General features: G+C 44.6%; 2 protein-coding genes and 1 pseudogene across 2 annotated transcripts; 2 read left to right on the plus strand and 1 right to left on the minus strand.

The window, feature by feature from the left end:
* Positions 1-2,205: 2,205 nt before the first annotated feature.
* LOC147504210 (respiratory burst oxidase homolog protein C-like) lies at positions 2,206-6,234 on the minus strand (annotated as a pseudogene).
* Positions 6,235-7,019: 785 nt separating this feature from the next.
* LOC147504211 (uncharacterized) lies at positions 7,020-7,649 on the plus strand. Its single transcript, XM_086605097.1, has one exon. It carries the CDS (start codon positions 7,020-7,022, stop codon positions 7,647-7,649), a length of 630 nt encoding a protein of 209 aa, XP_086461223.1.
* Positions 7,650-8,307: 658 nt separating this feature from the next.
* On the plus strand, positions 8,308-8,760 carry LOC147504212 (uncharacterized). The gene has a single exon (XM_086605098.1). It carries the CDS (start codon positions 8,308-8,310, stop codon positions 8,758-8,760), a length of 453 nt encoding a protein of 150 aa, XP_086461224.1.
* The last annotated feature ends 7,575 nt before the right edge of the window (positions 8,761-16,335 follow it).

Consider the following 16,335-nt stretch of genomic DNA (forward strand, 5'->3'; position numbering starts at 1 on the left):
GGCCGTGGCAAATGTATTGAATTGGATAAAAAAAATTTATTCTAGCGCCATACTAAATTCATAGAATTCGAATCACACCTACACTTCATACAAAATTATGTCATTCCAATCAAACCTACAAGAATCTTAATTCTCCACAATTCAATATTTCATACTCAATATTTCCTCGTTTGTACCTATTTATGATCTTGCCTTAGAGTAGGTTTTGAAGATATAGCTACAACATTTAAAAGCAATCATTAGAACTGAAAATCATCTAATATAGCAAATATCAAATTAAGGAGAAAGTACTAACCATTACATGTGGAATGTTGTTCTAATTAATCCTTGCCAAAGTCGATCTGCATCGTAATCAGTCATCGAGTCTAACTTCTTTGCTTAATTTATACTTCAAAAAACCTGAGCAATTAAATATCAGAATTAGATAACAGTCTTAAATCAAGGACTAGAAGACTAAAATAAACTTTCTGAATCAATTTATCACTTAAAAAGCTAACATCAACAAATTGTATAACTCTAACTAACTAGACGACATGGCGAACTCTATATCTCGATACAGAAGAAAGAGTTTCATATATAAATTTTGTTTTAGAACTCAGTACTTCACAGAAATTTAGAAGAGAGACAATTGTCGTCATAATATTAGAGATTGGTATGTTAAATGCTAAATTTTGGCAATCAAGTAAGGAAGCTGATGATCATCAAAATAAATTGCCACTGGAATCAAATTCATGGGATCATTTAGAAACATATAAATGGAATTGAAAATCAGAAATCACACTGATTATGTTTTCAAGGGTAATACACTGACTCTGTGCTGGCTGAAGTAGAATATTAGAATTATCATCATGAAGTAAAGAACGAGAAAGAGAGAGTGTAAGGAGTGACCATAATTACCATTGTAATGCTCAAGTGAACAGAAGGGGCTGAAAAATAGGTGATCGATCAGACAAGATATACTGCAACATGTATGTATGATACCCTGATGTACTTATCCACTAACATTAGAAAGCGTTATGAAGCACATTATCAACAACTACACCTTATCCCATTCAAGTAATCATTCCTATAAAAGAACATGTTTTTATTACAGATTTTTTACTCGGACTCTTGGCAAGCCTGGTCAGAGTATAGACATCCACACTTAATTACCCCCCCCACCCCCCCCCCCGCCCCGCCTCCCCACACACACACACACAGAAAGGGCCAGCTTAGACACACACACACACACACACACAGAAAGGGCCAGCTTAGAACACAAAAAGCTATTGAAAAGAGTCCTAAGCTTGGGAAAGTTGTTCCTACCCACAGGGTGATAAATTGATAATGGTAGGGATTGCAGACATCCAGTGGTTACAATAAGATTAATGTGTTAGAATCTCAAACATAAATATCTCAGGGAGTTCTTCGCAATACCTTACCCGAGATACCATGATATATAATCATAAGTACTACTTTCGTTGTAGACAAGTACATACTTATAAAAATAAATGAATAATCTTTACTGATATCTTATAAACTACGAAAATGGTGTTGTCAAAAATCTGTGACCTTTGGTGTGGTTGTGGTTGAAGGCAATGTATTCATAATTTCCTCACTAAAAAAAACTATCCACCCAAAGACAACCAAACTACCAGAGGCATAATAATCGTAAAAATAGTAAAACATAAACTCATGAAGAACAAAAGGCTTGGAAAGCAATTAGACGTACACAACCTTTCTTGCTACGTCTGACAAGAGAATGTGAAATTCTTTGAAGCAGCTTGTACCCAAGGCTCCATAGAGAATAGCAACTGGGCTTCCACCCTTTGAATCAGAATGAACATGATCAAAATCGAAAATTTCAGGCATCCCAGACGAATCTTCAACTCTGAAAATTGTAAATGAATATAATGCATCGGCATAAGTATAAGAAAATTTTCTCCCCACCACAAGCATGTGCTAGGTAGTTCAGTTTGTGAACTCCGTAAATCATTACAAATGGAAGAAGAATAAGGTAATACGACTTACGATTCCAAAGCAGTCTTAAGCCACGACTGCAGGTCTGACACTTGGGAAAAAAGTGAATTACCAGTATCCACCCAACAACATTTTCCAAAGCTACTTTTTGTTTCGTCTTCTAGTGGGAAAGAAGACAGAGACTCCTCGGCTAACTGACGGTAAATCACCAATAAACGAGACGATGCCCGAAGAGAGAGAGAAAACTCAAATAACGATGCCAATGGTTCTTCCAAAAGAGAGTTCCCATATTTGACAATTGATTGTTAAGGGCTTTGGTAGGTTGATCTTATTGCGCCTGAACCATGGACTGGCGAATATAAATACTATTATCATAAGCACGACTATTATGATCCCTGTGACACCTTCGATGCCCTTCACAAACTACAAGTAGTTTTTAGGCTGGTTATCCCCGAAATAAGGTTTCATGGGCTCATATTCCTCTTCAATGGCACTAAGAAGGCGGGGAAAATTGCAGGTTAAATGAGCGCTTGCATGTAATGCAACTCCAACTGCAACTGCAATTGCAATTACCTAAAACATAAAGAAGAATAAAGTACATTAACTTAGACTTCCAAATTACTCTAGAAATTTAGTAAGAACAGCTTAACGATTTACGACAAGAATCATAAAATGCAGATAGATACAACATTATAGTGCCAAGGGGAAGTTTTTCAAACCTTGTGAAAGTTCAGATTATCATCAAATGGTATGGCAACGCCTAATTTGGTTTTGTTCCTGAGTCAGGTGATAGTGTTATGACAGACTGGTAGGAAGATCAATGCCATGTTGAATTTAAGAGTCTCAGCCGCACCCTTGGCTGTGCAGACACAATAGCCCATTACATCGTAGGCAGCTTTGTTCCGGTATTGAATGAACTTGTAGGTAAATAGACCCAGTACGATCGCAAACCACAGTGCCATGACCCAGGCCCGCTGCCAGTTATCTAACAGGAAATACTTGGTGTTTTGGTACCATCTCCGTATCGGGTTACTCTCTTTTGTAGGCTTAAGCTTCTGGCTGAGCATTTGGCTAAGGTTTCGACTGTCTGCCCCTCTAACGGCCTGGGTCGGAGCTTGCAACAGTAGTGTCTCTAAATTGTGAATCTGTAAATTTAATAATCGAAAGAATTATCAGGTGTGTTCCCTTTGCACAAGGGGTGGCCTATATGATTTTGTGATTAGTATGTAATTACCATGATGAAACCAACATTGTCTGGATCAAGCTCTTCCATGATCAAAGCGGCATATCCTTCAGCCTGTTTTTGTATATTAGATAGCTTGTTGGCAGAAGCACTTAGACTGATAATCTGCACAAGGAAATATATCAAAAACTTATTCCAGATGTGAACATTATACACATAGCCGAATTTATATATATGTATATTTACCTCTTTGACTTCTTCCTCAATGATTCTCCCATCAGCATCTTTGTCGACCCTGTATTAGTATTCATTAGTGTGAAACTGTGAACAGAATTTGAGGATTAGAAATCAAGAAGAGAAACTAATAAAGCTTCTTTAATTGTAAAAAAAGTTAGGATGTGTGTATACATGTCAAAGAAAGTTTGAAGCCTGGAGTCAAAGCTTTGATCAGCAACCTGCTCTCAGAACTCTTTCAGCTCTGCCTTGTTGATCGAGTCTCCTGTAATATTTCTCCTTTGAGCTAATGCGCTGAAAAGCTCCCAGCAAACTCTTTTGATTCTCTGTTCATCCCTGTCACTACAAGAATATTAAGCATTAGCCACGGTCATCGATCAGCTACTTAACCTAACATGTTAGATATTCATATTTGTGCATTTGATAGAGTTAAACTGCAAAAAGGAAATCATATATGAGCACACAAGTCTACTGGATGGGAATGTAGACCTGTGATCAATGACATGGCCAGGCAGATGCTACTGGGGACATTAGGAGTGGTAGATGGACCTGCCATTAGCGAAGGGATAACAGTGATAAGGTCTATCTTGTTTTCTTCAGCATATTTCCAAGCTATCTTCTCTGCCAGTGTCTTTGAAGTTGCATATCCCTGCAAATGCCATACTCATAAAATGCACTTCTTGTGAAAACATTGTAACAATCATCATAGGCAAAATGCATGCATGCTTTTACATACCCAAGTAGGTGGCTTCTCAGAATATAAATACTCAACATCAGTCACGCTTTGTATATTTGTTGCCATTGTACCTCTTGGTAGCTCTTCCCTGCAGCCCAGAGAAAAATAAACATAATTAAATACAAAGAGAAACATATTATACACCACTTCTCCCTCCTCCTTTTTCCGGGCTTGGGACCGGCAAAGCAAATGCAAACGTAAAGTTTACTTGCATTGGCGAAGTTAAAAATGGGTTAGCAAAAACAAAGAAAGCAAACATTCAATACATTGATATTAGCAAAATAAGACAGGTATTACATTGAATAAAAACAAAATGATACCAGTTTGGTAGTAGCAATGCAATGTGACCACTTCATGGGTTAGTGCTTGACCCCTATTTCTACAGTTATCGCATGGACATGGAATCACATCCTTGTGGTGACAATTATCCCTTGGAAATTGTACAAATTGATTAACACCATGAATAAAACGATCGCTCTCTTTTGGTAGATCAATCCAACTTTTATCTATCACCCCAAACCCCTCCATACTGTAGTTCTTGCAATACGAATAAATAAAAAATAGTTAGAGCTGAAAATACAATGGCAGGTAACTTGGAATCAGGACTAACATATAACAATAACACAACCCCATTTGGTGATAGAACCAGTACTAACAGTATCTATAACCAAGAGAAGTAAAACAAAACAAATTTCAACTTTTCTAGAAAAAACTCATTTCAAGTTAACACCAAACCAGAGATGGGAGAAAAACTCACCTTGATGTAAATGGAAAAAAAACAATAATCCGGACCTGTTCACAACAAATATCATAAACCAAGAGTGATATTATTTTATTTAAACTAAATTTTAACAAAACAAACCTTACAAACACTACCTTTTCATCGAAATTGGTAAACACTAACTTTTAAAAAGCATGAATTATGAGAGGGGATAGAGAGACATGAGGGGAAAGACGAAGAACAATTACTTAGTGATTAAAGATGAAGTTTTTCTCGAAAAGATAACGATTTAGAGATGTTCGAAGTGAGATTAGCAGAAGAAGGAAAACAAAACAAAGAAAGGGTTACTAAAGAGGGGGGTATGGTTCCATCTGATCACCGCTTGAGAGAGAGAGGAGAAGGGAAGAAAACCGAGACAGAGAGAGTATTTGTTGGGCGGTTTACATTAGATAGAATTTTTGGGCCGGTTCGTTCCGCACTCCATCTAATTTTCATTACATCAACGGATAAGAAAAACACAGGTCTATATCAACGGTTAATAGAGATAGAAACACGACTATGGCCAAAAACCCAATTAAACTCAAATCGCACAGAACTTTGGCCACACCTGTCAAAAGTTTTAGCCACGGCTAAAGCCCGTGGTTATTATGCAACAGCCTATGGCCGTGGCTAAAGCTAATATGTACCTGTGGCCAAAAGTAATTTTTCTTGTAGTAATTAAACCACAACAATAACAAACACAGGAAGCTTCTCATATTTGAAATAGATTTGAATAGACTTTTTCCCATGAAGATTAACCATAGCATTAGTAACCATCCTCCTCCTAATAGGACACATGACTTGAACACGAGAAAAAGAATTCCCACCATCAGAACCTCCTACTGAATCAATATCCACAACTAACCCAAAAGCAGATCCAATTTTATGGATATTTTCCCAAGTAGACCTTTCAAGCGGGAGACCAAAAACCTGAATCCACAATCTAAATTCCTAAAAAATATAATTATTAGTAGGGTTGTCTAGTAACCATTGCTTAAGAGACATAATATATCCATGAACAGACCATGGACCATTTTCAAGAACAAACCTCAGTTCTTGTTCATCCTCAAAAGTGAATTTAAATAAACCCTTAGATAAGAAAGTAATAGTAATCTTGGAGTTAGTATTCCATAATATAACTAATTTATTACGAATATCAATTTCATCAAATTTTCTAGAAGAGAAAAGTTTACCAATCAGAGATTTCTCCCACAGCTTTCGCTCTTTAGCATTAATGGAATCCAAATTAATCTCGTCTGGAAACCTATTGATTTTCCACATAGATTCTATTTGGAGATGGAGACGGTGAAGCTCATCCTCTTCACTCTCATAAGGAATGAAATCGAGATCCAGATTACTCATATTGAAAAAACATGTAACCCGAAAAGTAGATTTGAAAAAACCTTAATGAGAAGATATAAGAACTAGAAGGAGAAACAAGATAGATGTAGCGACCCAATTTATGATGGCCGATGGTCTGGTGGGTGATGGATCCGGAAAAAGGACATGCAGTGGGGTGAAGGGCATTCTATTAGGGTCGCGGACATAGGAGTCAAGTATGAAGGCTGAGAACCGAGGACTGACAGTGTAGAGCAGCGACAGGGAAGGGATGGCTGACCTGGAATTGTACCATCAGGGCACGTGCCCAACAAGAGCATGGGAAAAACCCTAGGGTCGTACGGGAACCTTCCACGCGGCAATCCATGGACCGAGAGATGGAGGGACACGTGGATGGCCTAACAGAGAGATGAGAGATTATAAATAGAATAGGAGAGGAGGAGAAGAGGATAGGTCACAACATTTGGTGCCGTCTGTGGGGAGAGAGAGTGGAAAATAGGGAGATGGCAACAAAAAGAAGAGTGGGTCGACCAAAAAAGACAACGGTCACCGAGATAGAGGTGGAATCAGTTAGGAGTGAAGGGGAGGAGCAAGGTAGGGAAGAGACAGTAATGTCAGAAGCGGAGGAAACAAGGTTGTTGCATGAGGAGATAACGAGGTTGAGAGAAGAAAATGAGGGGTTAAGGAGGGAGAAAGAGACAATAGAGGAGTCGGAAAGGGAGGTGTCGAGAGCAGAGAAAGAGGAGGAAGGGGGAACAGATGCGGAAGAACAGACGGTGGTGGGGCTCACCAAGGAGCAAGTCAGATAAATGATCACCAACGATCTGAAGGCTAGTCTGGAACAGACCAAGGGCATGGAAGGTGCGGCGAGTCAGGTGGTGGCAGGGTTGAACCACAACCCACTGGCGGACTCGATCTGGAAGTCGGAGGTGCCGAAGAGGTTCAACCAACCAAGGTTTGAGAGGTACAATGGGACTGGGGACCCCGTTGACCACATTCATCATTTCCGGCAGCAGATGTCGTTGTGGCAGGAGCCGCGGTATGACGGGCTGAGATGTATGATGTTCCCGGCAAGCTTAAAAGGGGGAGCATCTGATTGGTATTATAGATTACCTTCTAAGAGTATTAATAACTTTCAGGAGTTGGAGCAGGCGTTCATTGATCATTTTATACACCAAAAGAAGCGTGTGGTGGACATCGCGGCCTTGTTCAACGTAAGGCAGAGGTCCGCTGAATCGGTAAGGGATTTCTTGTGTAGATTCAAAGCGGAGACCTTGAAAGTGGAGAATCTGGACGAAAGGACGGCGGTGATAGCCTTTGAGAGAGGATTGCGCCCGGGAACAAGGGTACATGAGTCGGTAGCCAAGAATGAGATTGCAACATTACAGTATCTGTACCCGAGGGTGGAGAAGTACATCAGGTATGAAGACACCATGTAGAAGGATGTGAGAAGGCCAGGGAAGGCGGTGTTATCGCTGGAAAAAGGTGAGGGGCGTTGGCGGTATGAGTCATCGGACAAAGGGGGCAGTGGATACCGAGGGTATTCGTCGCGGCCCGAGAGGAGCAGAGAAGAGGCTAGGAGGGAGAGTCGAGACAAAAAACCCTATCGCGAGGTAGAGCAAGTGCCACTGAACAAGTCGTTGAGCGAGATACTACCATTAATTCAGAATTTGCAGGGGTATGAGGGTCCACGAACCAAACCAGTGGAGGTACAAGGTAGACCCTATTGTGCCTATCATCAAATACACAACCATGAGACGGACGGATGCTATGCGTTAAGATGGTTAATTCAGAGGATGATAGGGAAGGGGTTGTTGAAGGAATTTATAACAGAAGAAGAGAAGGTAGAGCAAGCACCGACCCAGGGGAGGATATTGGGGATGATCAACGTGATCTTCAGTAGAGAGATATTGAGTCACAATGCACACACCGACGACACGGGCGGCGCGGCGAGCGAAAGCATACAGCAGATACATGAATCAGCAGGGCATTCGCGGGCGACTTCCTGGTCCGTGAATGGAAGGGGAAGTATAATGTTCACCGACGCTGGACCTTCAAGCCATCGATTCCCCGCATGAGGACGCACTGGTGATCACTATGGCTATGGGAAATTACATGGTAAAGAGGGTGTTAGTGGACTACGGCAGTTCCGTAGATTTACTGTTTAGAGGGACAATGGAAGAAATGAAGATAGAAAAGAAGCAGTTGAGACCCTCACTGACAAATTTGTATGGGTTCAACGGAAGCATGACGGAACCTTTGGGGGAGCTTCTGCTCCCAGTGACCACGGGACCCGTTATGGTGTTCTCGAGATTCAAGGTGGTGGATGCCGACTCGCAATACAACGCCATCCTGGGAAGGAGGTGGATTAACGAGATGAAAGCAGTTCCCTCTACCTACTACCAAGTGATTCGATTCCCTACCCCAACCGGGGTATATGAGGTTCGCGGGGATCAGGTGTCAGCTAAAAACAGTCACCAGAGTACAGTGAAGAGGTTGATCCGTGGATCAGAGGAAGAGACTTCGCGGTCTAGGAAGAGGCAGGCATAGCAATTACAGTGCACCGTCGGGGAGGGGTCGGCGGAGTTAACAGAGGGACCGAAGACCTTGGATGAGATAAAGGTAGTGAATTTGGGGGAAGGCGATGAGGAGAAGTTCACATCAGTGGGGCCAGTTTGCCTGAGGAATGGAAGGTTAAGTTAGTACAGTTTTTGTCTGCCAATAAAGATGTGTTTGCATGGACAATTGAGGAAGTCACCGGATTAGACGTAGAATTTGCGTGCCATAGGTTACATATGAGGGAAGATGCGAAGCCAGTAAGACAGAAGATGTGAGGAATTTGACCGAAGTACGCCGAAGGAATTCGCGAGGAGGTCGCGAGGTTGAAAGGGGCAGGTATAATACGAGAGGTGTCGTTTACTGACTGGTTATCAAATGTGGTAGCGGTGCCTAAGAAGAATGGCAAGGTATCGTAATGGCGTCGACTTCACCGACGCGGAATTCAGAATGTCCCAAGGACAGCTACCCCCCATGCCGAGTAGACGAAGCCGGGTGGATAGAACCGCAGGGTTTAAAGTGTTTTTCTTCATGGACGCGTCAATGGGATATAACCAGGTGGCCATGTATGGGCCAGATCAGGAGAAGACAGCCTTCGTGGTGGAAGGTGGTACATATTGTTATACGAGAATGCCGTTCGGATTAAAGAATGCCGGGGCCACATTTCAGCGGCTAGGGGAGAGAATGTTTGAAAGCAAGATCCGAAGGGGGATTAAGATTTACATAGATGACATGGTGGAGAAGAGCATGTCGGAGGAAGAGCATTTAGAGGGTTTGAAAGAGACGTTCAATATACTGCGGTCATACAATTTAAAGCTTAATCTAGAGAAGTGTACGTTCGGCGTTACTACGGGGAAGTTTCTAGGATACATAGTTACTTACCGGGGAATAGAGGCCAATCCCGAGCAGATAAGAGCCCTAGTAGAGATGCCGTCACCTCAGGATATCAAGGAGGTGCAAAGACTTGCAGGAAGGGTTGTGGCTTTGAATAGGTTCATCTCCAAGTCATCAGATAAGTGTAGGCCGTTGTATCGGTTGTTGAGAAACACTCTGGATTTCAAATGGACTGCGGAATGCGAGGAGGCGTTCCAGGAGTTGAAGAGTTATTTAGGTAAGTCTCCTCTGCTGTCGCGACCGGAACAGGGAGAAAAATTGTACTGGTATTCGGGGGTCACGGAGTATGCCATTAGCTCAGTACTAGTCAGAATTGTGGGAAAGTTAGAAAAGTCAGTGTATTTTCAAAGTAAAACATTGCTGGAGGCTGAGACCCGGTATAGCAGAGTCGAAAAATATGCCTTAGCATTGGTGTTATCTGCCTTGAAGTTGAAACCATACTTTGAAGCACACTCTGTAGTGGTGGTGACAAATCTGCCTTTAAAGTAAGCGTTGAAGGCAGAAAAGTCTGGGAGGATGCTGAAATGGGCAGTAATGTTGAGTTCTTACAAGATACAATATCAAATTAGAATAGCGGAGAAGGCGCAGGCGGTGGCAGAATTCTTAGCAGAGTTTCCAACGCAGGATCCCACCTGGGGAGAAGAGATGATCATGGAGCCAACAAAGATCATGGAACAGGACTGGCTAGACCCCTGGGATCGAAGAAATGGGTGGAGAGTGTTCATCGACGGGTCAGCCACAGACGCTTGCAGTGGGATAGGAGCGGTGTTGGTCACGCCGGAGAACAACATAATGGAATTAACCATGAAGTTAGGGTTTGCGGCATCCAATAATGAAGCAGAGTATGAGGCGGTAATAGCGGGCATGAGAATGGCAGAGGATGTGGGGGTAAAAGAACTGACAGTGTATTCGGACTCGAATTTGGTAGTGTGCCAGGCAAACGGGGGGTTTTCCGTCGCGATGCCCGCGGATGGTAAAATATTTGAAAGTGCTGCAAAAGAGGGCCGCTAGGTTTGTTAAGATCAAGTTCATACACTTGGGTCGCGGCGAGAACAGCCATGCCGATGCCCTAGCGTACGTGGCTGCCGCAATCCCAGAGTCTGAGGAAAGAGTGATAAGGGTAAAGCGATTGGAGAAACCTAGTACAGAGGAAGTGGAAAAGGAAGGGGCTGGGATATGTCAGGCGGAGGAGGACGAGGGGGGTTGGATTAAACCCATCAAGAGTTTTTTGTCTGGGGACGTGGTGGAAGATAAAAAGGAGAAAAAGAGATTAGAGCAGACTTCTCGGAGGTACGTGCTGATAGAAGGAGAGTTGAATCGAAAGAATTTTAATGGGCCTTTGCTAAAGTGTCTCGGGCCGAAGTTAGCCCTAGAGGTGTTGGCGGAGTTACATGGGGGAGACTGTGGAAGTCACTCAGCGGGCAGAACAACAGCGCACATATTGATAACGCAGGGCTATTTTTGGCCACACATGAATTGAAGAGGGATGCCGTGAACTATGCCAAGCAGTGTGAAAAGAATCAGAAGTTTGCTCAGATGATCTTTGCGCCGGCGGAACCACTACATAGTGTGTCTAGTCTGTGGCCTTTCGCAATGTGGGCAATGGATATAGTGGGTCCGCTGCCCATGTCTATCGGCAAAAGGAGATTTATGTTAGCGGCCACAGATTATTTCACCAAGTGGATCGAGGCAGTGGCCCTGCAACAGGTCAAGGAAGCCCAAGTGATCAAGTTCTTGTGGGAGAATATCATCTGTAGATTTGGGTTGCCATATATTATCATAGCGGACAATGGAGCCCAGTTCACCGGATCCAAAGTGCAAGCGTTTTTACAAGCATACAAGGTGAAGCAGGGGTTCTCAGCTCCATACAATCCAGAAGGCAACGGGCAAGCAGAATCTTCCAACAAGACCATTATAAACAATCTCAAAAGGAAGTTAGAAGGTAAGAAAGGCTTGTGGGCAGTTGAACTGAGTCATGTTCTCTGGGCATACAGGACAACGCCTCGAACGTCAACCGGGGAAACTCCCTTCTCTTTAGCTTACGGAGTCGAGGCCGTGATTCCCTCGGAAATGGTGGCAGCCACAACGCGGACAAGAGCGGTGGAAACAGGACTGAATGAGAGCATACTGGCAGTGGATATGACTTTAGCAGAAGAGAGAAGAGACGCGGTGCGAATCAAACTAGAGGAATATCACCGTAGCCTTCAGAGACGTTATAACAAGAGAGTCAAGCCACGACAGTTCAGAGTAGGGGATGTCGTGCTGCGACGAGTGATGCACAGTACCAAGAGAGAGAATGATGGAAAGCTGGGACCGAACTGGGAGGGGCCCTATATGGTGGTCGACGTAGGAGGAGCTGGAACTTACAAGCTGCGAACAGCGGAAGGAAAAGTGCTAGAAAAACCGTGGAATGTGAGAATGTTAAAAAAGTTCCATGCTTGAATGTAATGAAAATCCAGAAAGACACACTGGAGCTGTTTGTAAATATATAATACAATGACACTTTTGAGGAGTAAATTTCTCCCTTATGCATAAATGTAACAGTTCGGCCAAACACGGTTTGAGGGAAAGAGATGCCCAAGGACGAGAGGTCCACCTCAAATTAGAGCCGCGGATCCGGGAGAGCCATCCGCGGAAGAAAGGCATACGCTGCACCGGGGGCAAAGAGAGAAGCCCATCGGTTGGTGAAGCCACTCCAAAGGAGAGACCGCGGTGGGGATGAGCCCTCCGCGGACAAACTGCCTAAATCGTGTCCACGGCAGGATGAGCTGCCCCGATGGAACTCGAAGTCTATGAGTGACTACGGAGTGAAATGAGATATTCACGAGTGAGAGGCGTGGGTTGCACATGGGGGCAAGAAGAGAGAAGGCCTCAGGGTAGAGACTGACAAAGGGAGAGAGAGTAGAGACAGAAAGGGATGAATAGCAGCATGCCAGACAAAACAGTAACTAAAGCCAAGAGACCATGCATATAATGGGGAGGAGTGAAACATTTCATAATCAAACCAACACACAAGTAAAAAGAAAAGGGAAAGAAAAAAAAAAGAAGATAAATAATATCAATGGCACCCTTAGTCGGAAAAGTTAGTTACAAGACAACTGGTAAAATGACAGATAGCCAACATGGGGGCTAATCTAAGTTCGTCAACAAGTCTTCAACAAGAGGTGCATGGTCAAGAGCACTCGAGACAGGGCCCGGGGAGGTGGCCTCACAAACAAGGTCTTCACAAATAGGGTCTTCAAGCAGCAGATCGAGAGGGGCAACATCATCTGACTCAGAAACAGTTTGTTCCGCGGAAATAGGGACAGCGACGATTGGATCTTCTGACATGGGAGAGGGAGGTTTTTCTGGGAGGAGCTGGCCTTCTTTGAGTAAACGTGCATGCTCGTCAGCGAGCTTCTTGGCCACACGCTTGTCGGCTTGAGCTTTGAAGCTTATCCGCAGCTGCTCCATGTCTTGAGTGTGTTGCAGAAGGAGAGCAGTAGTATTCTCTGTGTGCTGGAGGACAAGGGCTTCCCGCTGCTTGCTTAAGTGGTCATTCACTCCGTCCATGAAGGCCTGGTGGGAAGCTTTGGCCGTCCTTAGTTCATGTTCAGCTCGAAGTTTGGCCATGTCCGCGGCTGACAGATCAGCTTGAAGGCGTGCACAGGTGGCCCTTAGTCCATTGGGGCCGCCGACCTCCTTCTCTAAAGATTCCACAGTACCCAGGGAAGAGAAGAGGCCGCGGATCATGTAGGCCATGTCCAAGCTCACCTAGCAACGGAAAAGCAGTCAGAATAAAAGGCAAAACAAAGAGTGGAAGGTGTGGAAAGAGGGACATACCTTCTCCCAGTCGGCATATAGGGAGGTGCGATGCTGTTCAAAGGACCTAGTATCTGCATAGGCCAGGTCGCGGGGGAGATGGGAGTCGTAGAACATGGCTGAGGCCACAACAGGGTTCTCTAGAGCAGAGTCCTCCACATTGACGGAACAGCCGCGCACCTTGAAGGTGGGGCGGAAAGTTTCCGGAGCCGTGGACCCTGGGAGAGATCGAGCAGTTTCCTTGCTAGGGCGATGCAGCTGTGGAGATGGGTGAGGAGCCGCGGAAAGTCTTGTGGTAGGAGATGATCTGCTGCGCTTATGTGGGGGCTCTTCAGATGAGAGATCCGCTGGACGGTGGGGGAGCTGAGGCGTGACAGCTTTGGGCATTGGGGACTTCAGTTACTTCATCATCAGAATCACTGTCGAATAGCTTAATCTTGGATATGTCCATGGGGGAAGGCGGGGAGTCGACAGTGAGGGGAAGTTAGAGGAATATATTGATCTTCCCCCAATGAGAGCGGAAGGAAGGGGGGTGTATCGGGCGGGGGACGGAGAAGGAAGGTGGGCGATTGGATTTTCTCACTATCTCCGCTAGGGCCCGAGCCTTGGCTTCGGAGACTTGGTGGTTTTTATGAGTGAAGCCGATCGCGAGGCTTACTTTGGGGGAGGATGGGGGCCTGAGATGGTGGAGGAGGTGAAGGCCGAGGCTTTCTTTCTTTGGGGGGCGGTGGATGATAGAATGGAGCAGAGTATTTACCCAAAGTATGCAGAGCGGGGTCAGTCAACAAGGGGGTTCCGTGTGAGGGATCTATGCCGAGAACTGCAGCTTGAGAAGAGCCCAGGTTGCGGATTTGTTCAAAGACCGCGGACTCCACACCGGTGTAAAAGCGGGATTTCGAGTCGGACTTCCAACCTGCGCAATAGAGAAATAAAGATAAGGAGTGAGTCCGCTGCATAATCGATATAAGAAAGAGATGTAGTAAATCGAACTCACCGCGAGGTAGGAAGGTGAGATGGTTGAGAGTCACTTCAGATGGAACATCCGCAGACAAGAAATTACCAGAGACGTACAGGGGGTAATGGTGCCAAGTTTTGTCCGAGGAGGTGAGTTTGAGGATGAAGGACTGTTTACCGGGACGGACACAGAAGGAGTGATATCCAACGCTCACGTCTTTGGTGCTTTTGCGTATGTATTAGTGAGAAATTATATCGCGGATGACTATTTGGGGTTCATGGTGGAGGTTGTAATGGTTGGCGGCATACATCATACGCCAAAAATTGCCTATACCCTGGCAGGGGGGAATGTTGAAGTGGTTACATACTTTGACATCTAGTAGAGACAGCGGTAGTCGCAAGCCAGAGACAATTTGACCAACCGTGGCCACGAGGCATCCATGTTTGGGGGGAACCAAATGGGGGAAGTGAGTCACGTCGGGCACGTGCTCAAGGAGGATGTCGTCTGGTATACCATAGCCAACCCTAATCGCTTCCAGGTTAGGTCGACGGGAGCGTGGGGGAGGCGGTGGAAGTTTGAAAGGCTGCCCAGTGGTGGAGGGGGCCGCGGTGGGATCAGACGGAGGAGAAGACTCCTCCGCATATGACCGCGAGGAAGTCGGATCCTCTGATTGGGAATCCTACATGGGAGAGAGCTAAGGAAGATGAGCAGTTCACGAAAAGAAATGCAAAAGAGAAGAGGAAAGATTACCAACCTGATGCGTCAACCCAACAACAAGAGCAAACACTTGAGCAAGCGAAGTATATAGAGAGGAAGAGTGAGAAGAAAACTAGAAAGGGGAAGGGGTTGAATGTAAAGAGAAGAGAGAGTAGTGTAAGAAGAAAGTATGGAGTTTAAAAATGGCGTCTGGTGAGAAAGAAGAAGAAGAGTGAGGAATAAATGAGAAGGAGAGAGGAAGCAAGTGGAAGTTGAAGTGTGAAGGGGGTAAAAGGGTAAAAGAAGGGGATCAGAAACCAAGGAGCCGTCAGGGGAACCATAGGATGCGTGACACGTGGAGGAGCAGGAAACGAGGCGATCCGAACCAAGCACACGTGGGCCAATGATAAGAAAGCGTGAAACATAAGCCAAGGGAAAAAAGCAGGCAAATTGAGTTCTCGAGCCCACGAACATTCAGGAGGTTCGCGGACTCGAGAGGGGGCATTGTAGTGACCCAATTTATGATGGGCGATGATCTGGTGGGTGATGGATCCGGAAAAAGGACATGCAGTGGGGTGAAGGGCATTCTATTAGGGTCGTGGACATAGGAGTCAAGTATGAAGGCTGAGAATCGAGGACTGACAGTGTAGAGCCGCGACGGGAAGGGATGGCTGACCTGGAATTGTACCATCAGGGCACGTGCCCAACAGGAGCACGGGAAAAATCCTAGGGTCGTACGGGAACCTTCCACGCGGCAATCCATGGATCGAGAGATGGAGGGACACGTGGATGGCCTAACAGAGAGATGAGAGATTATAAATAGAATAGGAAAGGAGGAGAAGAGGATATGTCACAACAATAGAGATATAAGAGCTAGAAAAGAAAATAATCAAGAAACAATGGTAGGATTCGAAATCAGGAAGAGAAAAGAGGAGAAGGGGAGAAAAAAGTTGCTACGCTTATTTTTCCTCTCTCAGCGTAAAGAGTTTTTTTAATTTTGCAAATAACTGACATCTCATAATCAGTGTTACTTTGAGTCGTTTGAGAGTTGTTGAATGGTCTTGTTAGTAGTTGTTACGATAGCTTCTGCGTTAGACGGTAGACGCAATAATCGAAAATTTATCCGGATTAAATTTCTGTAGAATCCAGCAAGAAATCGAGAAAAAGTTTATGAAAAAGTCCTGCTCTAGGAGACGAGGAACCACCCAAAAAGCTTTAACATA

Source organism: Coptis chinensis, chromosome 4 (genome assembly GCF_015680905.1).
Source record: "Coptis chinensis isolate HL-2020 chromosome 4, ASM1568090v1, whole genome shotgun sequence".
Lineage (NCBI taxonomy): Eukaryota > Viridiplantae > Streptophyta > Magnoliopsida > Ranunculales > Ranunculaceae > Coptis > Coptis chinensis.

Bases quoted from the DNA above. Each gene is read 5' to 3' on its own strand.
- LOC147504211 (XM_086605097.1), top strand. From the start codon at position 7,020: ATGATCACCAACGATCTGAAGGCTAGTCTGGAACAGACCAAGGGCATG.
- LOC147504212 (XM_086605098.1), top strand. From the start codon at position 8,308: ATGGCTATGGGAAATTACATGGTAAAGAGGGTGTTAGTGGACTACGGC.